Below are 20,400 nucleotides of genomic sequence, written 5' to 3'. Positions count from 1 at the left end.
AAAAACAGTACAATAAGCAAGTAAAAATTATAGTTTAACTATTAATAATGTGTTTGCACAATTTAATGAAAGAAACAAATCCTAAAAGAGATTTGCTATAAAGTTAAAACTATTACAGCACATTCTCCAAATGGTTTTAATAATGCTTGGGATGAAGAAAGGAGGAGAAGAAAGTGCAAGCTTCATTTGGTGTATTCAACGGGGGTGGAGGTATAAATGCAGATTATAGCTGCCTTCACACAGAAACATATTTGAAAATACTTTATATGATTTTATTTGTTTACATTACATTCATATAAGTAGAAAAATGCACATTACTTTTTTTTTGTAAGTTAAAAAAAACAATAAATACATTTCAGCTTTGAAGAAACCACTAAGATTCTTGATGGGAGAGACAAAAATGGGATAAAAACTTCCAATGACTCAGAAAGAACCAACTGCAGTTTCATTTGAGCAAAGGAAATTTTCTGTAATATGCAAGCATAGTAAATTACTCCCTACACAGAAACTCAGGAGCTAAAGCAAAGCTAACCTCATCAGTCATCCCTACATATAGCAGAAGTGACCACAACCAGTTTCCCCATAAGACTTTTTTTTGTCCAGCAGTTAACAAATTTTTTACTACAGAAAGCATGAAGGAGTTGTCCTAGATTATTTCAAAGTCGTGATGGTAGTGATAGAGGGTTGATAAGGTGAGTAGGTGGGTGTATGCATGTGCACACATACTCCACTATCAGTCTCGGGGGAAAGGAAAGGGTTTACTTCTTTAAATAAATTCTTAAAAAATAAGGAGGAGAAACTATGCCATTCCATGGAAAACGGTCCCAGATGCTAAATGAAACAATGGAATACTCCCTGCCGACTCTAGGTCTGCTACTGTCAAAGACATTTTTACAAGTCCAGACACCAAAAAATTTCCCTCTCTTCCATCTGGATAACCAGAGGATGACTCAGAACAAAAAGAAAACAGGAAAACTTTGACATTCACTTCTAGAAAGTCACATTAACCAGAGCCAACAACATGCCTAAGAACCTACCCAGCCTTGCTAAACACACACTGACCTACATATATGGACCATAAAAGTAGGTGATAATTGAAAGGCAAGCTGCTGCTGCTGCTGCTACTGTTGCTGTCAGGGTCACAAACAACCTACAGATCAACTAGGGAGTGCTGACCCAAAAGGAGTGAGGCAAAGGCCAATAAGAAACAAGCATCTCAGTCACCCTTTGGTGTGTTTTCATGGATCAAGGTATCCTTGTATTCTCATCCTACTGAACAGATAAGCACTTCAGAGTGCACTAAAGTTTTGCTGTTTTGGTTTTGCTCTGACAATACTGTCCACTACTTCCACTCTTAACCTCAGTAGCCAGGATCTTCTTTTATGCCCAGCCTCCTCCTTTCACATCACACTAACAGGCAGCAGAAGGAATGATCTCCAAGATACAGTATGTTCAAACCATATAAAGCCAGTCCAGCTTCCAATTTCTGTGAGTTCATGAATGAATGTCGCCATGGCTGTGGGCTGAGTTCTTTATGTCTAGAGGTAAAATCCTGTCATTCCAGACCTGTGGCCATGTTAGTACTAGACAGAATCACAAGACACAAATCCCAGGGCCAGTCCTGCTAAACCTTCACCAGATTTTCAAATTATCATTGTTAAATGAAATATATACAATGGGTAAGTGGGAAAATGATGATAAGCTGCCATTGACCATGCACATTTATGAGCTTTGAATTGAATTATTTTCACAAGAATAGGACTGAGTTTGCTTAGGAGCTTTTGGAAGCTGACTTTAAAGCAAATGATTTCAGAAGTTTCTCTTTTTCTCCTCTTTTCACTAACTCTGGGCATAGCTTATGTTACTCTGTTCTCACTTTCTCATTAGAAAAGTCACCTCTTTCAGTAGATTTATTAACTCCTTGAAGCAGAGGGCACCTATCTCTCTCCTGAACTGACCATTCTTCTAACTTGGCATCATTTTTTAAGAGGGTAGGAAGGAAATCAGTGTGAAAAATTCATAAAGGGAAAAATTTCAGTTCAATAAGAAAAAGAAATTTTTAACATTTGGAGTAATCAGCAATGGACAAAATGAGTCTGTTTGCCTAGGTGAAGGGCCCAGGGTTACACTAGCACACATAGCCATACTCCACTGGATAGCAACCAACTAAAAGCAAGCTACGTGGCAGGGCCACAGCGAGAGAAGTATAGTTAGAGTTGTCAACTGGAGGTCATGGAGAAAAGTCAAGCAAAGATGTTGTAAGAAGAGGAAGTTAAACATTGAATACATAAACTCGAAGCCATCAAATATCAGCAGGTAAGTCCCCAAGGATCTCAGGGAAGTTTACCAGACAACTCAGAATTGTTTGCATGGAGTTTCCTGCAAGTGCAACATATTTTGCCTTATAGTATGTTAACAGTACCACTTGGCATCCAATAACAGACCTGGGGGTGTTCATTCTTATATTTAAAATAATAAAAACATCTGCAACGAATTGTCAACGGTTTCAGAACAAAGGGTAAATTCCACGGCTGGAAATTCAAGTTCTATCACACTTAGTTTGTGGTTTCCCTCCTGTATGGTTTTATTTTTCTTACTTTCTTGCTGAAAACTCCATTCTCCTATTTGAAAATTAAGGACCTACCCAGCCATCAAAGTTCAGTTCAGCTGAAATTGTTTCCAAGAATCCTTTATGCATCCCCCAATCACAGTTCATTTATTTCCTTCACCTTCCACCACTAACATAGGACTTTGTGCTTCTGCTAAAAGCATGGTGACTACAGTGTAATTTATCACAAAACACCTTAATTTAAAGACTGTTTACATGCATCTCCCAAACATGATTCTAAGTACTGTATTTGATCCATTTTTTATCCTTCAACATTGCCTCACATATTATAGTTACCTATAAACATTTTGTTAAATTGAAAAAAGAAGTACAAGATTCAAACGACAGAAAGGGACTTGATATATAATCTCTAATTCACTTGTAAACCAGAAATTCTACGAGACATTTTCCCTGCTTGTAACTACAATAAGCACTATTATATACCTGCCCATGAGCTGGCTGAAAAGAGAAAGAAAATGCCAACTGTGGCATCAGGTCAGAACAAAGCTGACAGTCCCAAGGTTGAAACTCAGAGAACCAGACTAACGATGTCAAATTCTAAGGCTATAATCCCTAACATAGGTATCTGCTTAGAGAAGGTATTCAATTTACATGGAGTGAATGAAGAACAAAGGAATGAATAAAGTGGTTGCTACAGGGTCACTCCAAATGTCACAGGCACTGAGGTCAAATTGATTCTGATAGAAAAGCAAACCAAATCTTTCCTTTGTATTCAAGACTCACCTTCTGCGATAAAAATGAGGATTGTCAAAACCAGAATCCTTGACACCAAATATTTATTTTCCTTTGTAAAGAAAAAAAAGTTTATAGCACATATCAAAAATTCAGAGAGCCAAGCAAAGCTCTGGCAGCACCTGGTCCTTCCAGATAAAAGCATGTAACCCCTACTCTGAGTCTCAGAGCCTTACAATCCAATAGAGGACTAAAGCAAAATCAAGTGCACAGGCCATCTGGGACAGTGGGAAGAAGGTCAAGTCCAGGAGTTAAAATTTGTCAAATGCAGTAGGAGTCCTCTCAAAACTACAGGATCTACAACTCCTTGGGTCTCAGTTTCCCCTTTTCCAATAAAAGGAAATTAATTCATTTAGCATGTACTCAAAAGGGCTGCAACTAGATGCTCGGCTCCAGGGTACCTCTCAGCTCTGAAAAATCTTACAATTCTTATAGTCACATTTAGTAGACATTCTTTTGGCTCTGACCTGAAAATCTGGCTAGAAACAAACAGACTTCTACATAAAAACACACATTTACCAGCTATAATTTGGACTTGGCAACATAAGGTTTCACCATGGCTAAGAGGAAAAAGAGCAAAATTTTCTGCAGTGATCATACTACTCTAGGCTACATTAAGCTCGTATCTAAAGGAGGTGCAAATATGGCCAAAGCAGGGCCAAGCCACTATCACCTGCAAGTCTCTACCACACAAGAGAAGGGCATGTCCATTTCCTTTTGAACTCATCAACAATCTTCCATACGAAGAGTCTCAAAAATAACATGCCACTCCCTACCAGATTTGTCCCTTTCCATTTGGCTAACTTTATTTTTTATCCTCCTCCCTTCTGTTTTACAGGGAACATTAGCCAACATGGTAACAGGCTTTTTGTTTATTTCCTTCCTCTTCAAAAACAAAGCCATGGTTTGAGTGCATTTACCAGAATAAGGTCCATGCAGAAAAAGACTTTATAATTTTATGAAAGCTCCATGTTTGATTTTTTTAATGGAACCCATTGGCAAAGCCTTATTATTGCTTTTACATAGTAATACTATAACATCAAAATATCCATACAGCCCTTTCAGTTTACACTTTCAAATCCATCTATATTTCATTTAATCATAAGAGGTAGGTATGTTCACCTGGTTTTTAATTATGAGGAAACTGGGGCTAGACAGTGTGGTTCACTCAAGATCACATAACTAGAAAAAGCTGCATAACTACCTTTCAAATACAAGTCTTCTATAACTAGTTCAAACAACCTTTTGAGAATTAAAGATTTAAAATGCAACAAAATAGTTCCCACAACAATCCAAGGGAGAAAATAGAGGGAATTTTTTAGTTGCTCATGTTAAACAATATACAAAAAAAACCAACCTCAACAAAATAAGAGCAAAGGTATATAAAAAGAAAACCCTAAGGGTTTTTTCTTTTTAATTTTTTATTAAAATGACTAAAATAAGGCAAATCAATCACATTAATTTTATGTGCTAAAATTCTATTGCATAAAATAAATATAAACATTGTAGTATTCTTGTTCATTGTTGGCACCTGATCTTTGATTTTATTAAATTACAGCAAAATAAAATGCAGGAAATTTGTGACATATATGAAAGACAAAAAAAAAAAGATTAATAGCCTTTAAAAGATCTAGACTCTAAGCTGAATTGGAACTTAGTGGTTAAAACTTGAACTTACTATTATAATTTCAGCAGATCAATAATATGTAAAGCTTCTTCTCTTTCTTAGCATCTACTATATGGAAATACATACCCCAAGATCATATGGCCATTCCCTCATCTCCTTCTTCAAGTCTTTAAGTGTCACTTTCTTAGTGAGACATTAGTGACTCTGCCCACTCTACGTAAGCCATATCCCATTCCCTGTTTCCCTGGCCATAGTGCACATCCATTCTAATGTCCTTAGTAATGTGTATATTAATATTTTGTTTACTTCCACTAGGTCCATAAACTTGTACATTCCATGACAGCAGAACAGGGTCTGTGTTTTTGCTATAAAATTCCTAGTGCTCGAATAATACCCATCCACAGACAGAATATTTGCTGAATGAATCATTTCTTCCTTTATCTTCTCCAACCCAAAATTTAGGAGATAGAAAGTCAGACAATAGATTGAATTATTTAAGCAGATATTTCCTGTGGCTTTTCCTCTTTTACACTTATGAGAAATTTTAAACACATACAAAGATAGACAGAATATTAGAATAAACCTCCATGCACCCAACAGTTACCAACTCATAACTAACCTTTTGTCACCTACATTCTCACTCAGTAGTTTTTTAACCTCATTATTTTGAAACAAATACCAGACATCATTTCATTTTACCCACAAATACTTTTGTGTCTCTAAAAGAAAAAAAATACTCTTTTTTCTTTCATATGTCTATACTAACATAATCACACCTAAAAATATAACAATAATTCCAGGACTTTATTAGTTTTTCTTCCTGACATGAATGAGTTCTTCAGTCTAAAAGGTGGCCGTTGGTCAACAGTCACCTAATGAATACACAGTCTGAGAACTACTTCTAATGTCACTTCTGACTCCACCCCTGAGTTAATTTACAATCACCAATCTCTAGAACACAAAAGTTTTATTTAATTGGTACATATCTACAATGTGCATCCTTGAAATTACCCAGAATAGAAAACTCTAAGGATTTTTGATGTTGCTTTTGCTAGGAAAATGTTGCTGACCAAGAGGACCTACAGTAACCGAGCAGAGCCTTAAAATGTCAGCCTTATTCATTTCAAATATAATGTTTGCAGAGAGAGAACAAAGGCAATTAAGAAGACATGGTCGTGTTCCCCCAGGATAACAAAAAAATAATGACTTCTCAAATGGCATTCTTAATAAAATGTGGTATATGTATACCATGGAATTCTACTCAGCCACAAAAAACAACGGTGATCTAGCACCTCTTGTATTCTCCTGGATAAAGCTGGAGCCCATTCTACTAAGTGAAGTACCACAAGAATGGAAAAACAATCACCACATGTATTCACCATCAAATTGGTATTAACTAATCAACACTTATGAGCACATATGGTAGTAACATTCATCAGATGTTGGGCAGGTGGGAGGAGGAAGGAGGGAATGGGTATATTCACACCTAATGGGTGCGGTGTGCACCATCTGGGGAATGGACATGCTTGAAGCTCTGACTGGGGTGGGGCAAAGGCAATATATGCAACCTAAACATTTTTACCCTCTTAATACACTGAAATTTTAAAAAAATGGCTTGGGGTTTTGACACAAAATTAGTAGGTAAAAGGATTTCCAGGGCTTCAGAGGATTAAGCCAGCAGAACTCTGAGAAGCTTGAGTTGGCCATTTTGCATTAAAGTACCTTAGGTCTTTGTAAGTTGTAAAGCTCTCTACAGGCTCTGGATAATCAGAGAAACAATCTAATTGTTTATCCACCACAGAAACAATCACCAAATTCACGAGCTTCCTAGCATGACTTATAAACATGACTTCAACTGCAGCTCTTACCTGCACTTTGAAAGCACCTTCATCAAGGGGTGGTGGAGGAGGGAAGTTTCCAGAGCCAGATGGGAGGGCACTGGTATCATCTAGAGGTGGAGGTGGGGGTGGAAGAAAATCACCTGCAGAAAGGAAATGCACACATTAAGTTAATAGGGATGCAATTTTACAGTACTGTTAAAAAAGGTGTATTTGCTGGCATTTTAGTCCTTCATAATTGGCTTTGACATGTAATTTTTTTGCCTTGTAAAGCAATTATTCCCTATCTTAGTTCTCCTCAGTTTAATTGGTAGCCTTAACTTTCAGAAGAAAGAGCATCAGATTTGTTATTTAAAAGTGGCATAAAAGCTAGTCTAGAGGGGTCGAATACATTAAGGAAGAGCAGGGAATGAACTTGGGTTGGGGGATGGGGTTACTAAATTATATTAATATAAGACTTGGTGCTTACCCTCAATACATTCTCAATCAAATAGAGGAGGAAAAATGTGTACACAAGTAAGGACAATACAAGATGCAATTTATGAAGATGTACAAACTTCTGGAAATTAAGACAAAGTAAAGCTTATGTCCAGGTGGAGGTACAGGGAAGGTTTACCAGACCATATAATTGCCTTGAAGTATTATGATGCAGAGAGCAAGCTCACTCTAGTTAGAAAGACAGGGGAACACAGACATAGAGGTCAAAAAGCTCAGGTCATAGAGAATAAGGAGTAAGTCATAACAGCAAAAACACAAGAATGTAAAATAAGACTAGTGAGACAAAAATTAGAGAGGTGATGAAAATAAGCTTTTTAAGTATGTTGCACATCTGGCAAGGGGTTTGAATTTTAGCATGCATGCAGTAGGAAATCCATCAAGGATTTCAGAGAAAAGAACACTTAGTTACAATATGATTTACTAAAGGCTACTCTAAAAGTATGTGTGGGGGGGGATCTAAAAAAATTTTAAAAATAAAAAAATAAATAAAAGTATGTGCAGGAAAGATTAGGAGAAACAGGAATAAGAAACATCCAATTTAGAAATCTATATGCAATCACAGCAGGAAATGAGAAGACTATGGGATACCAAGAAACTCCAACATTTCAGACCAACAAGAACAGCACACTGTAGTTAGATTGTTGAAAGAGTGCACCTAATTTCTAAGATCAGAGTTATAGACATATATATCCAAGAGCTGTATGGTTCATGGTATGGACTATTTTTAAATAGTCTTTGCAAGAAATTCTACTGGGAAAACAGAAATTTCCGTCTTTAAACCTTTTCTCTACTTGTCCTTTTCCTTTTAAAAATATTGTTTTTGATGTGTTGGGGAAGTGGTCTTTTCTATTTATGAATAAGTAGCTTTTCCTTGCATTTCAGTCATTCAGCACTTAATGGTAGGACACCAATCTCCATCATTTATCTCCATCATTAAATGAGTTGCTTTTGGATAGTATTAAAACAGCACAACTTCAGTCTTCAGAAAAAGAAGAGTTTAAGATTTGAAGGATGGGCACAGTGGAAGGAGGGCAAATTGGTTTGGTTGTTCTGATACACCTTTGAAATGGTTAAGTTGGCCTCCATTCGCCTTGTAAATAAGTCTTAGAATTGGAAAAGTAGCTAACTGCTCTCAAGTCTAGCTCCTTCCAAATGCAGATTACTAAGCAGTCAAGCACACTATCTCTAGAGTACGCTCACAATGCCAGGCAGCATGTTAAGATTTCATACACTACCTCTCATTCATACAACAACCCTCTATGCTTACAGTTCTCAAACTTTAGAGTTCATCAGACTCTCTGTAAGGTCTTGTTAAAATACAGATTATTGGGTCCCAACTCCAGAGAGTCTGATTCAGTAGGTCTGGGGCAAGGCCCAATAATTTGCATTTCTAATGAGTTTCCAGGTGATTCTGATGTTATTGTGTCTGGAATCACACATTGAGAACCACAGCACTAAGCAAAGTACCATATTATTAGGTCTAAAGGATTAGTTAAATTCAATAACTTATATCATATGGAAAAATTTTTACTTCTCCTGGGTACACAAATCTAGAGACATACTTTGTCCATTTCCTTACCAGGGTTATAAGTCTCATAAACCTTTATTAACTTCATTCAGTACTTTCAAACATTGGCTGCACACTAGAATCACCAAGGAAGCTTACCCAAAAATGCTGAGGCCCAAATTCCACCTCGCACCAACTCTATCAGAATCTCCAGGACAGAAGAAAAGGAGTGAGGCGGAGGGGTCAGGCACCAGTACTCCTTTTAAATCCAGGTGATGGGGGAAGGAGGAATGAAAGAATGACTCAATCAATCCCAGGTGATTCTAATGTACAGCCAGGATTGAGAAAATCTCATTTAGCCACAGACTGCAAGAAAAAATATTTAAAACCTGTTAAGTAAAGACAACTGTCACCAAGTTCTTTTCTGGCTTTCAGAGTTATAACGTATGAGAAGCATGCTCACAATGAGATCCTAAGTGGTAAGGCAAAGGGCGGTTAGGTTACTGAAGACATGACTACCAAACTCTAGTTCACAGCTGATTTTCAGGTTTAAAATTCTGTCTGGACCTATGTCTTTTTCATACCCACTTTAAAAGAGGACTTCTGAGCACCCTCTTACACTTCCTCAGATCCTGTTATGTCATAGAGAATTGTCAGAACATCAGACAGAATCAGAACTGAACAAAACCTTGGAGATCATGTTATCAAACAGGCCCACAAAAGCCACATGAACAGTTCAAAATGTTCCAGCTAATTAATCTTAGAATAAAAGGTACAACATTCTGTCCTTTCCAACTACATCCTTCTTTACTCTGTTTCTCTAATAGAACTTAAACATAGCAAGACACAGGCTGATGACAATCCTGAGAACATGAAAAGGAACAGAAAAGAAAAATGGGATGTATTTCTTTAAAGAAATAACTTGAAAACAACATAGACTCTACATTGCAGGCAAAATTAGGCAGATTTTTAAAAGCCCTCATGATTAATAATAATTATCTGCTTTCTTTAGATCAATTACTAACCCAGACCAAAGTTTTCAGTTTTTCAAGCACAACCATCAAAGCCTTCTTATACTGCGTTCTTGAGTCTTTTCAAAAGACATAGAGGGATGGATAATTGTCTAGAAAAGATACAAATGTGATAAAAGGAAAGAAAATGGGCCCCTTGGAGTTAAGCATAAACTCATCGGGATAGCTGGAAGTAAAAACTCTTAACAACTATTCTAAATCAGACTAAAAGTTATATCATCGGGATAGCTGGAAGTAAAAACTCTTAACAACTATTCTAAATCAGACTAAAAGTTATAAGAATTCTCACTTATACCTCATCATTTTAATATATAAGTAAACAAGAGAAAATGCTTCTAAGTTCAGCTTTAGACATGAGGCAGAATTTACATGTTTAAGGAAGATGGGAAAATAACAAAACATGTATATATGAGAGTCGGGGGAGGGGGTGGAGATCCTTTCCATTTCAGTAAATTTTTGAAAATAATGAAACAGCAAGGAGCTTAGATGCTTATGTGGTGACTCTTTTGCAGAAAAGCACCTGGAGAAATTAGCTAGGACACCTTCCCGCTAGCAACGCTAGGCTGCAGACCTCCACATTAGTGCATGCCCTGTCCACTCTTGCACGGGAAATCCCAGTTCAACTCCCAGATTCTGTTACCTATAGGGGTTTTGAATCAATCACACAGATAAGTCAAGGGAAAAAAAAAAAAACACCATCAGGTAATCGGCAGTAATACATCAAATCTAGGATAAAATCTAAGTTTTAGAAGAGGGGAAGCGTGGCCACAGATGCTTGCCTGCAAGTCTGGTTCACTCCATATCCCCCTTCCCTCACTGTCCAAAGCCTACCTCCACACAAAATACATGCATGTCTCAATCTCCATGTAAAATGGTTTACTCGAGTTACACAGCTAATGAAATACAGAGCTAGAAGGGAATTCTCACTTTACCTTGGAGAGAAGCTAAGAAGGACCTCACTTGATTTGGTCCATATCAACCCAAATGATTCACCACATAAAACCTACCTACACACATACCGAGAGGTTTTGATAGCAGCCCGCTTTTGTGCTTCCTATCCAGTTCTCTCACAGCACCTATACTATGTTATTGCATTTATGTGTGGCGGTCACTGTCTCCTAGTTAGAACTGAAGCTTCTTACAAGTAGAACCCACTCATGATTTATCTCTTTATCCCCACCACCTGGCACAAGGCATGGGCCACAATACTTTCTCAGTAAATGCAGTTCAGTGACTGAAAAATAAAAAGCCATTCAACTGCTCAATGAATGTTACAGAGAAAATGTCCTATGTCTCTGACTAGTACTTCTCAAATGGCAGTGTTAAAATCACCAGGAGATCTGGATAAAATGCAGACTCTGATCCAGTAGGTCTGGGTTGGGGCCTGGGATTCTGCATCTCTAGCAGGCTCCCAAGGGATGGTGGGCTTCGCCTGGAGTAGCATGACTTCAGAGTGCCTTCTAGATGGAAGCTCTTGGTTGTATGGAGAATTCATGGTTCTTTGAGGAAAATCTAAACCTTAAGGTAAGTACAAAATCACTAAAGGCTTTCTGAAATTAATAACAATATAAATTATGAGGAGAGATTGGGTTGGATCACACACACACAAGGTGAAAAAATTTTAGTCATGGTTACCAAGTCATAGCTTTAAGAATTCATTTCCATTAATAATAACTAATAGAGAAAAGAAATATGTCTGAGAGAAAATAGTACAAAACTTTAAGCACCAAAACATAAAATACAAACCCCAGCTCTACCTTGTACTTCAGGTAAAACAATGCTAACTCAGATTCAGTTGTCCTCACCTATTAAAAAAGGATAACAATATCTACTGCATGGTGTCATTCTGTGGATCAAAGCAGCGAACAGAGTAACTTTGAAACTTTTTTGACCACAACCCAGAGTAGAGAAGTATCTTTTATAATAAATTATGACACAATACCTCTATTTGGGCAAATACAAGTACATGCATACCAGACAAAGGAGTTTCATAAAACTATGCTTACTATATGTAAACACCTAGACATTTTATTATATTTATTTTCAAAACGGTAAAATTTGTTGTGCCCCACTAAATTGATTGTGACCCAGAAGTGGGTCTCAACCTTCAGTTTGAACATCAGTGAGCTAAATTCTATGTAAGTGACTTGGACAATGTCTGCACTACATAATTATGACAATTCTTTCTTTTCACTTATGCACAAAAGGGCAACTCAGTCTAAACTTGACCATTCACTGGAAGAGAGCAAGCTCTCTGAACAAGGCTAGGTAAAGAGAACCAGTGAGAAGGCAATGCAGTTCTATCACAGCTGCAGCATTCTCCTCATAGGCTAGAAGCAACGCAGTATGTAACTAAGTAAGTGAAGACTTTACTTACAATTTCACCTTCAACTCTACCTTCAGTTTGCATGAAAATACATGTGCCACCAAGAAAATTGCACCAGAAAGTACCTTGGATGAAATATGTCAAAATGAATCCTTCAAGGCTTAGGACAGCATGAATAATGTTATCATTTGTGTAATAATGTATATACACATAAATATGTATTATAATGGAATATCTTCTAAATGGATTCCTAAGAAATTGGCAATACCAAATTACCTCTAAGAAGCTGAATTTTGCAACTGGAAAATAAGAATAGAAGGGAACTTATTCTTAATTTTACAAATATTTAACCTGTCATTATTTTACCCATTTATAATTTTAAAATAGCACATAAACAAAAAACAGAGAAACGTTCAGTGCCTAGAAATATGTAATTTTCAAATGTTCAGCCGAGTATGGTTTTAAGAACCACCAGAAAATGTTGGGCTATGGCACAGGCCACAAGAACAACTGAGGCTAAGTCCTATTTAATGCCTCATTGCTCACCTTTCTCAATCTACTTATTATACACTGGTTGCAACTAACAATGTGAAGGCATTGCCATGATTTGCTTAACATGTTGTTTCTATTAGAAATGAAGCCCTTTCAAGCTCTTTTCTTATCCCACTCTGCTCTTTTCTCTGACTTAGGAGTGGCTGCTAATTTGACTCATACAGCTACTACTGTAAGGGTCTCAGTTTTGGAAAGCAGCACCCAGGGGGTCTCTTTCTTATACTTTCTGCTTCAGACCTTTACAGCATGGAGCTCCCAGGATAGACCGGCTGTTGTCTGGAACATTCTTCTTGACACTAAAGAAGAGGATCAGAATGTCAACCCAGGTCCTTCAGCGGCTACAGCTCATTGAGTATGGCTGGCTCACAAGATATGGTAGTAGGAGGAGGGGATGGGATAAAAATCCTGCTTATTCCTAGAGCCAAAGCCTATCCACCATCTGAGTGTGATCACAGACCTCTGTCCCCGAGGGAGAGAGAGCACTGGTGGAGCTATTAATGAAGCAGTGCCTGAATTCCCATTTTGCTCCTCTTCTTGAGTGTGCAGTTCCTTTGAGAAAATTCTGGGAGAAATGATAATTATTAAGGCAAGGCATGGGCATTCCTGGTTCCCTGTCCTCATTGTCATCAGAATAGCAACAACATACTCTCCCCGTAAATGTCACATCCTCCTCTGTAAATGAGAAGATATGTGACCTTGACCAAGTAACTTTAATTTTTTTTTTATCAATAGTTCTCATGCTAGACATCTTTAGATTCCAGGTTCTTATTATACATTAGAAGACTTAACCTATTTTTCTTCATTTTAATTTTCTGTTGTTAAAAAATAAATTGTTAATTGTGATAATACTTAATTTTCTAACAAACAATATCATTTAAAAGGAAGGAGTAACATTAAAAATATTGATGAAACACAGAATTGACGATGGTACCAGGCAGGAAAACTAACACTCTCGTATGCCACTAACATGAGTAGAAGAGCAATTAGATAAAACTTTTCTCAAGAAAATTTGGTAAAAGGAATCAAAAGCCTTAAAGATATTTATAAACTTTAATTCAGCAATAATACTTTAATAAACTATCCTACCAAAGAAGTAACTGCAGAGTATACAGAGAAGCACATAAAGGAATCTTCATCACAAAGCAATATAATAAAAAAAAATCACAAAGTTCATCAATATGGTATTGGTTGAAAAATAAACTGCAGTCAATCACACACCAGAAAATTGTAAGTTATCAAAATGATGAAGTTATTCTATATATGAAATCTATTTATATACCGAGTGCTTTCTATGTGTCAGGCATTATTCTAGACCCTGGGGGGAGGGGAACAGATAAGTAAATAAATGAAAGAAATAAAATGTACTGCCCTCATAGAACTTACACTCTAAATGAAGAACAAGCCTTAGGAAAATAAACAAAACTTGCTAAATATCAAATGGTGAAAAGTACTCTAAAGAAATACAGGGCTGGCCGGGCACGGTGGCTCATGCCTGTAATCCTAGCACTCTGGGAGGCCGAGGCGGGCAGATTGTTTGAGCTCAGGAGTTCGAGACCAGCCTGAGCAAGAGCGAGACCCCGTCTCTACTAAAAATAGAAAGAAATTATATGGACAGCTAAAAATATATATATAGAAAAAATTAGCCAGGCATGGTGGCACATGCCTGTAGTCCCAGCTACTCGGGAGGCTGAGGCAGAAGGATCGCTTGAGTCCAGCAGTTTGAGGTTGCTGTGAGCTAGGATAATGCCACGGCTCTCACTCTAGCCGGGCAACAGAGTGAGACTCTGCCTCAAAAAAAAAAAAAAAAAGAAAAGAAAAAGAAATACGGGGCAAAGAATGGTACAGGATTGCTTGGGTGGTGGTGAGATGTTGCAATTTTAAAGAAAAGGATTGGGAGAAGCCTCACCAAGGTAGTATTTAGGCAAAGACTTAAATCTACTGAGAAAGTAAGTATTAGAGTATCTAGAGGAAGAATATGATAAACTGTTTCTGATATATTACCATTCGAGGAAAAAAAGCAGGCTACTAAATAGTGCTTATAATACAGTTCCACTTTCCTCTGTATGTTAACAGAGGTTGCCCATAGCTCATGAGATGATATGTACTGTTTTTCGTTTTCTCTCCTTTTGGCTTAATTGTTATACAATAGATGTGTATTACAGGTGTGAACTTTTAAAAAATCAAACACAAGATACTTTTAAATGGATCACAAAATCTACTCAAACCTGTAATTTTTTAAATTTTTTTTAAATTTCAAAATATTAAGGGGATACAAATTTTTTTTTTACATGGATGCCTAGTATAATGCTTAAGTCAGGGCTTCTAGTGTGCCCACCACCAGAATAGTGTTCACTGTACCTGCTAGGTAAATTTTTATCCCTCCCACCCTCTGCCCTTCTTGGTTTCCAATGTTCTTCACATCTCTTTGTGCCCATATGTGCCAATCGCTTGGCTCCCAATTATTAGAGCACCAGTGTGTGGTGCTCTGTTTTCCCTTCCTGAGATAATTCCCTTACAATAATGATCTCCAGTTCCATTCAAGTTGCTGCAAAAGATATTATCTCATTCCTTTACATGGCCGAGTAGTATTCCATGGTATATATGTATATATGTGTGTATATATACTATACATACACATACACCCTTACCACATTTTCTTTATCCACTCATGAATTGATGGGCACCTAGTTTGATTCCACATCTTTGAAATTGTGAATTGTGCTGTGATAAACATTCAAATGCAGGTGTCTTCTTGATCAAATGACAACTTTTTCTTGGGGTAGATACTCAATAGTAGGATTTCTGGATTAAATAGTACTGGTATAAAAGCAGAGACATCGACCAACGGAATAGAATAGAAAACCCAGAAATAAAACCATCTACCTACAAGTAAGTAATCATTGACCAAAGAGACAACACCACACACTGGGGAAAGGAAGCCCTATTCAATAAATGGTGCTCAGAAAACTGGACAGCCACATGTAAAGGCATCAAACAGGACCCCTATCTCTCACCATACACAAAAATTAATTCAAGATGGATAAAAGACTTAAATGTAAGGCATGAAACCATAAAAATTCTAGAAAAAAACATACAAAAAACTCTTCTAGACATCAGCCTAGGGAAAGAATTTATGACTAAGACCCCAAAGGCAAATACAGCATAAAAAAAATAAACAAATGGGACTTGACTAAATTAAAAAGCTTCTGCACAGCAAAGGAAATAATCAACAGAATAAACAGACAACCTACAGAATGGGAGAAAATATTCTTAAACCATATATCCAATAAAGGGCTAATATCCAGAATCTACAAAAAACTCAAACAAATCAACACACAAAAAAAACAAATGACCCCATGAAAAAGTGGGTAAAAGACATGAACAGAATTTTTTCAAAAGAAGATAGACAAATGGCCAGCAAACATATGAAAAAATGTTCAGCACCACTAATCACCAGGGAAATGCAAATTAAAACCACAATGAGATATCACCTTACCCCTATCAGAATGGCCATTATTAAAAAGTCTAAAAACAATAGATGCTGATGTGGATGCAGAAAAAAAGAAACACTTAAAACTATTGGTGAGACTGCAAATTAGTACAACCTCTACAGAAGACAGTATGGAGATTCCTCAAAGAAATAAATGTACACTTACCATGTTTAATTTTAACACATCGCTATATTTGCCCAAACCAAAATTTAATGTCTCTGTCATCTGTCTAAATAACTTGGCTTGAAATGCCTTTTGAGATTCTCAAATTAAAAGAATTATTATCTTCAAAGTAGATGACCTCTTCAAGATTTTTAACTGGACAGTCTTACCCCATATTTAGCTAATACAAAATTATGTCTGGGACTTTAGTGAGTTCAAGAGTCCAGTCATTCAATTGCAAATAAATGCTCTGTACCACAGTAAAACACCTTAGTATATTGCATTTAAGCACATTGTATGTATATGCTTTTATCTCAATCACACAGTGTTTTCCATTTGTTGGATAATAAATTCAATTTTTCAGTTGAAAACACTGAATGAATTTTAAATAATAAGTTAGGACAGTCTGGCTCTGCAAATGGACTAGAACCAAATAGCACTTTTGACTCCACCAAGTGTCATTTGTCTTTAAAAATCATAATAATTACTGTTAAAAAACAAACCATATCATATAGTTTGACTTTCAAAGACGGGTGTTCAAAATAAATAGGGCGGTAAGTTGAGTTTAATGCATCAATCTGCCAACTATTGAGATATCTTCAGCCCCAATACTAAAATGTTAAATTATCTCAGATTAAAAATGGAATAAAAAATTCATGTGGACAGAGAATGAGGTAATATCCCAGGGAAACAAAAAAATCTTAATTTACCACTAAAAAAAAAGAAGCTAGTGAACAAATATCAGTATGCTGACAGAATATTCCAAAAATACCCCTTCCCCATAGGGATGGGATATCACCTTGTAGCCACTGAGGCCAGAAGCTTACCTTATCTCCAAAGATGCTCATAGTTCCTGAGGGAATGTGGTTTCACAACAAAAATACTTTAAATAGGTCATTTAACTTATTTCACGACTGCTAATCTCCAATGACAGTATACTGTTCCTTCCTGATTCAGCTCTATTAGAGCAAATTTTCTGCTCTTTGTTTAATTGCATATCTATTGGTTTCCCCTACTAGACTAAGAGCTCCTTGAGGGCAGGCTCTCTGTTTTACTAATCTTCACACAGAGCATATAGAACACATTGTTATTACTATAAATTATTAGTATAAAATATATATGAAATTGGATTGAACTCTGATAGAATGAACACACATACTTTTGCCATGGTTAACTTTGCCCCTTTCCAATTACTGATATAAGGTTAATACAGAATAGTACTTCAACCCTATAGTACTTTTATAGCGGTGAGTCATAGGTTCTCCATGATGCTAATAGCTGCACAGTTAATAACATAAGCATTAAAGTAGCCACCTAGTTGGAGGTTTTTTGTTTGTTTTCCCAAAAATCTTACTGAGAGTATGTCTTCAAAGTACAGGAATTGGGTCCTCATCCCTAAGTCACCATATGGTTATGGGGACACCCTAACCTACAGAAACATTGCAACCATCCATGCTGTATTTGATCTTACTTCTGCAATAAAAGATATGTTGATAGGTCTTAACAGTATGTATATCCCATAGGGTATTTAGAAACTCCTTCAAATCCTCCAGGAATGTTGGAGAGTCAGATCTAATCCCATAAAGGAGAGATGGAAATTGAAAAAGAGCAGAGAAATGGGGGAAGGGGATGAACAGCTACTACACAGACAGAAGCTCAAAATGTTTGCACTTGAGGTGTTGAAACATATTTGACTTTTAACCAAGGGTGTGCACCAGAATCTCCTGGGGCACTTTCATCTACTATATATATCCAGACCCCACTTTAGAATTCTTTATTCTGAATCTCTGGATTTGAGACCCAGACACAAGTAGCTTGTAAAGCTCCCTGCATAATTCTGGTGTGTAGCCCTGGTTAAGAGTCATTGACCTCCATGCAAAATAAAATAAGACTGAGCAACTATCAGAAATTAAAGATACTAAGGTGTCAAGGCAACTAAATGCAACATGTGATTCTGGATAGATAGGATTCTAGACCAGAAAAGAAGTATTAGCAGGACAACTGATGAAATCTAAGTAAGGCCTATATATTAGCAACTAGTATTGTGTCAGTTTAATCAATTTAATCACCTGGATTTGTAACTCTACTGTGGTTATATAAGATGTCCATGTTTGGGGAAACTGGGTAAAGACTAAATGAGAATCTTTTATATTATTTTCCAACCATTGTACAAAGTCTGAAATTATTTCAGAATGAGAAATCAAAATTTATTTTTAAATTTTAAGGGAAAAAAGTCATTGAACTAGTCCAGTAACTTTACTTCATAGATGGAGAAATTCTTCATCAGTGTGGTAAAAAGAAACAGCCAACAGTGTAAAACCCGCACCAAGAAACCCACTGTGACTCCAGAGTTCTAGCTGATGACACATTTACCACAGGACAGGGAAGATTTCATGTGAGAAACTGAGACTTCTTGGGAATGAAGAGGAAACCTGCTCTATCCCTACAACTTCAGAAGATATGAAGAAAAGAGGTTCTTACTATTTAGGAGACTTGGAATAGATGAACAGGAACACGTGAAATATCTTCAACAAAATCCAGGCTGAAAGCATGGATAGACCTGTAATCCTAGGTTGACATCCAACAGCAATGAAATCCCATCAACCTTCCTTTTCCCCAATATTGGGGCCCATTCCCTTACTTCAAGAGAATCCCCAAAGACAAGAATGGTTATATGAGCCTAGGGGCCTTCTGTGATTTCTCTAGTCTTCATCTTTTATGCACAAATGACTTCAAATTCTTCTCACTGAAAAATTCTTGTTACTATTTATATAAAATGATGCCAGCCATTACTCACTCTCCTTCAACCCTGCCATTTATTTCATCAAGTCTGAAGCTCAGCAAATGCACACATGCTTTAAAAATAATCAAATAGAGACATTTCATTTCAAGGTGGTTGTTTTTTGGCATGTATTTTTTTTTTCCAAAGGAATACTGTAGCTGACAGGTACTTGCTCTAAAAATTTACTTCACCACCTGCTAGCTGAAATATTGCTTTCATGGATTTATATTGTATTAAAAGGTCACTGGCTGTTTAAGTCTTAAACAGTTTTAATCATTCTAAAAGTCTCTTAACAGTAAGAAAAGGAAGCTCAGAACAAACAGCAGCAGGGACTCTAATTAAAAGGGCCAATTCATCTAATTTTATTTGGGGTTAATTATTCAGGATTCACTCTTTGATGTGTAAGGAATAGCAATTAGTAATTTTAGTGATTTGAGAATCATTGGAGGTGTAATCAGTTAAAATGAGTGAGTGTTTACAACACAAGATGGTGAATTAGTCTCTCTCAGCTGGAGAACAGGAACATTAGCCTCCAAGAGATCAAGGCTAAGGATTTCAGACCCTAGCAATAATAGTCACTTCAAAATAAAACACATGTCAACAGCAGTGTAGCACCCTGTTTACTCTTAGCTAAGGCAAGGCACAGAAGTTTCATGAAGCTGCCATCAACCAAATCCTGATTTTTGCTGCTGTCCCCAACCACTTTCCCATATCGGGCTCCTGCCACCATGGTAACCATAGATGCATTACATTAAAAAAGCAATTCTAAATGAATATACCATTTATAAGCAACATAACACCCAGAATAATCATGGCAATCATTGATTTCGAGCATCACCAGCTGAACCTACAGCTCAGTGTTCAAATCTGAATTCAGATATGCTAACCCACAGACCCGCTGAACTCAGGTCCCCCATTTTTTCTATTTACATCATCACAATTCTTCCAATCACAAAGGCTGCAAAACCCCTTTCCTTTTTGTCTTACCCACTCACTCTGAATATAAGCAAGCGATATTAAATTATACCAATTTTTTCCAATTCATTTACTGTTCTCCACCCCCATGGCCACCAAAATACCTGATGCATAGTTATTTCGTATCTAGCCTAAAGAAATAGCCTACATGGTCTCCATTCTTCCTAGTCTAGTTTTTTCCAACACATCTTATACAACTGTTGCCAGATTAAAAACTTCCATACCTGCCTCCCTTTCAAATAGCCAAAGC

General features: G+C 36.8%; 1 protein-coding gene across 11 annotated transcripts in view; it reads right to left on the bottom strand.

The window, feature by feature from the left end:
• Nucleotides 1–20,400, bottom strand: part of LOC123630380 (LIM domain containing preferred translocation partner in lipoma) — a 648,766-nt gene that overhangs the window by 351,932 nt on the left and 276,434 nt on the right. For all 11 annotated transcript variants that reach the window (XM_045539905.1, XM_045539914.1, XM_045539916.1 and 8 more), the window contains one exon: nucleotides 6,857–6,969. In XM_045539905.1, coding sequence (XP_045395861.1) covers nucleotides 6,857–6,969 — 113 coding nt within the window. The remainder of the gene's footprint in view (nucleotides 1–6,856; nucleotides 6,970–20,400) is intronic.

This window comes from Lemur catta, chromosome 1, assembly GCF_020740605.2.
Source record: "Lemur catta isolate mLemCat1 chromosome 1, mLemCat1.pri, whole genome shotgun sequence".
In the NCBI taxonomy this organism is placed as follows: domain Eukaryota; kingdom Metazoa; phylum Chordata; class Mammalia; order Primates; family Lemuridae; genus Lemur; species Lemur catta.
The sequence above is the reverse complement of the archived record's forward strand: the minus strand, read 5'-3'. Positions and strand labels throughout refer to the sequence as shown.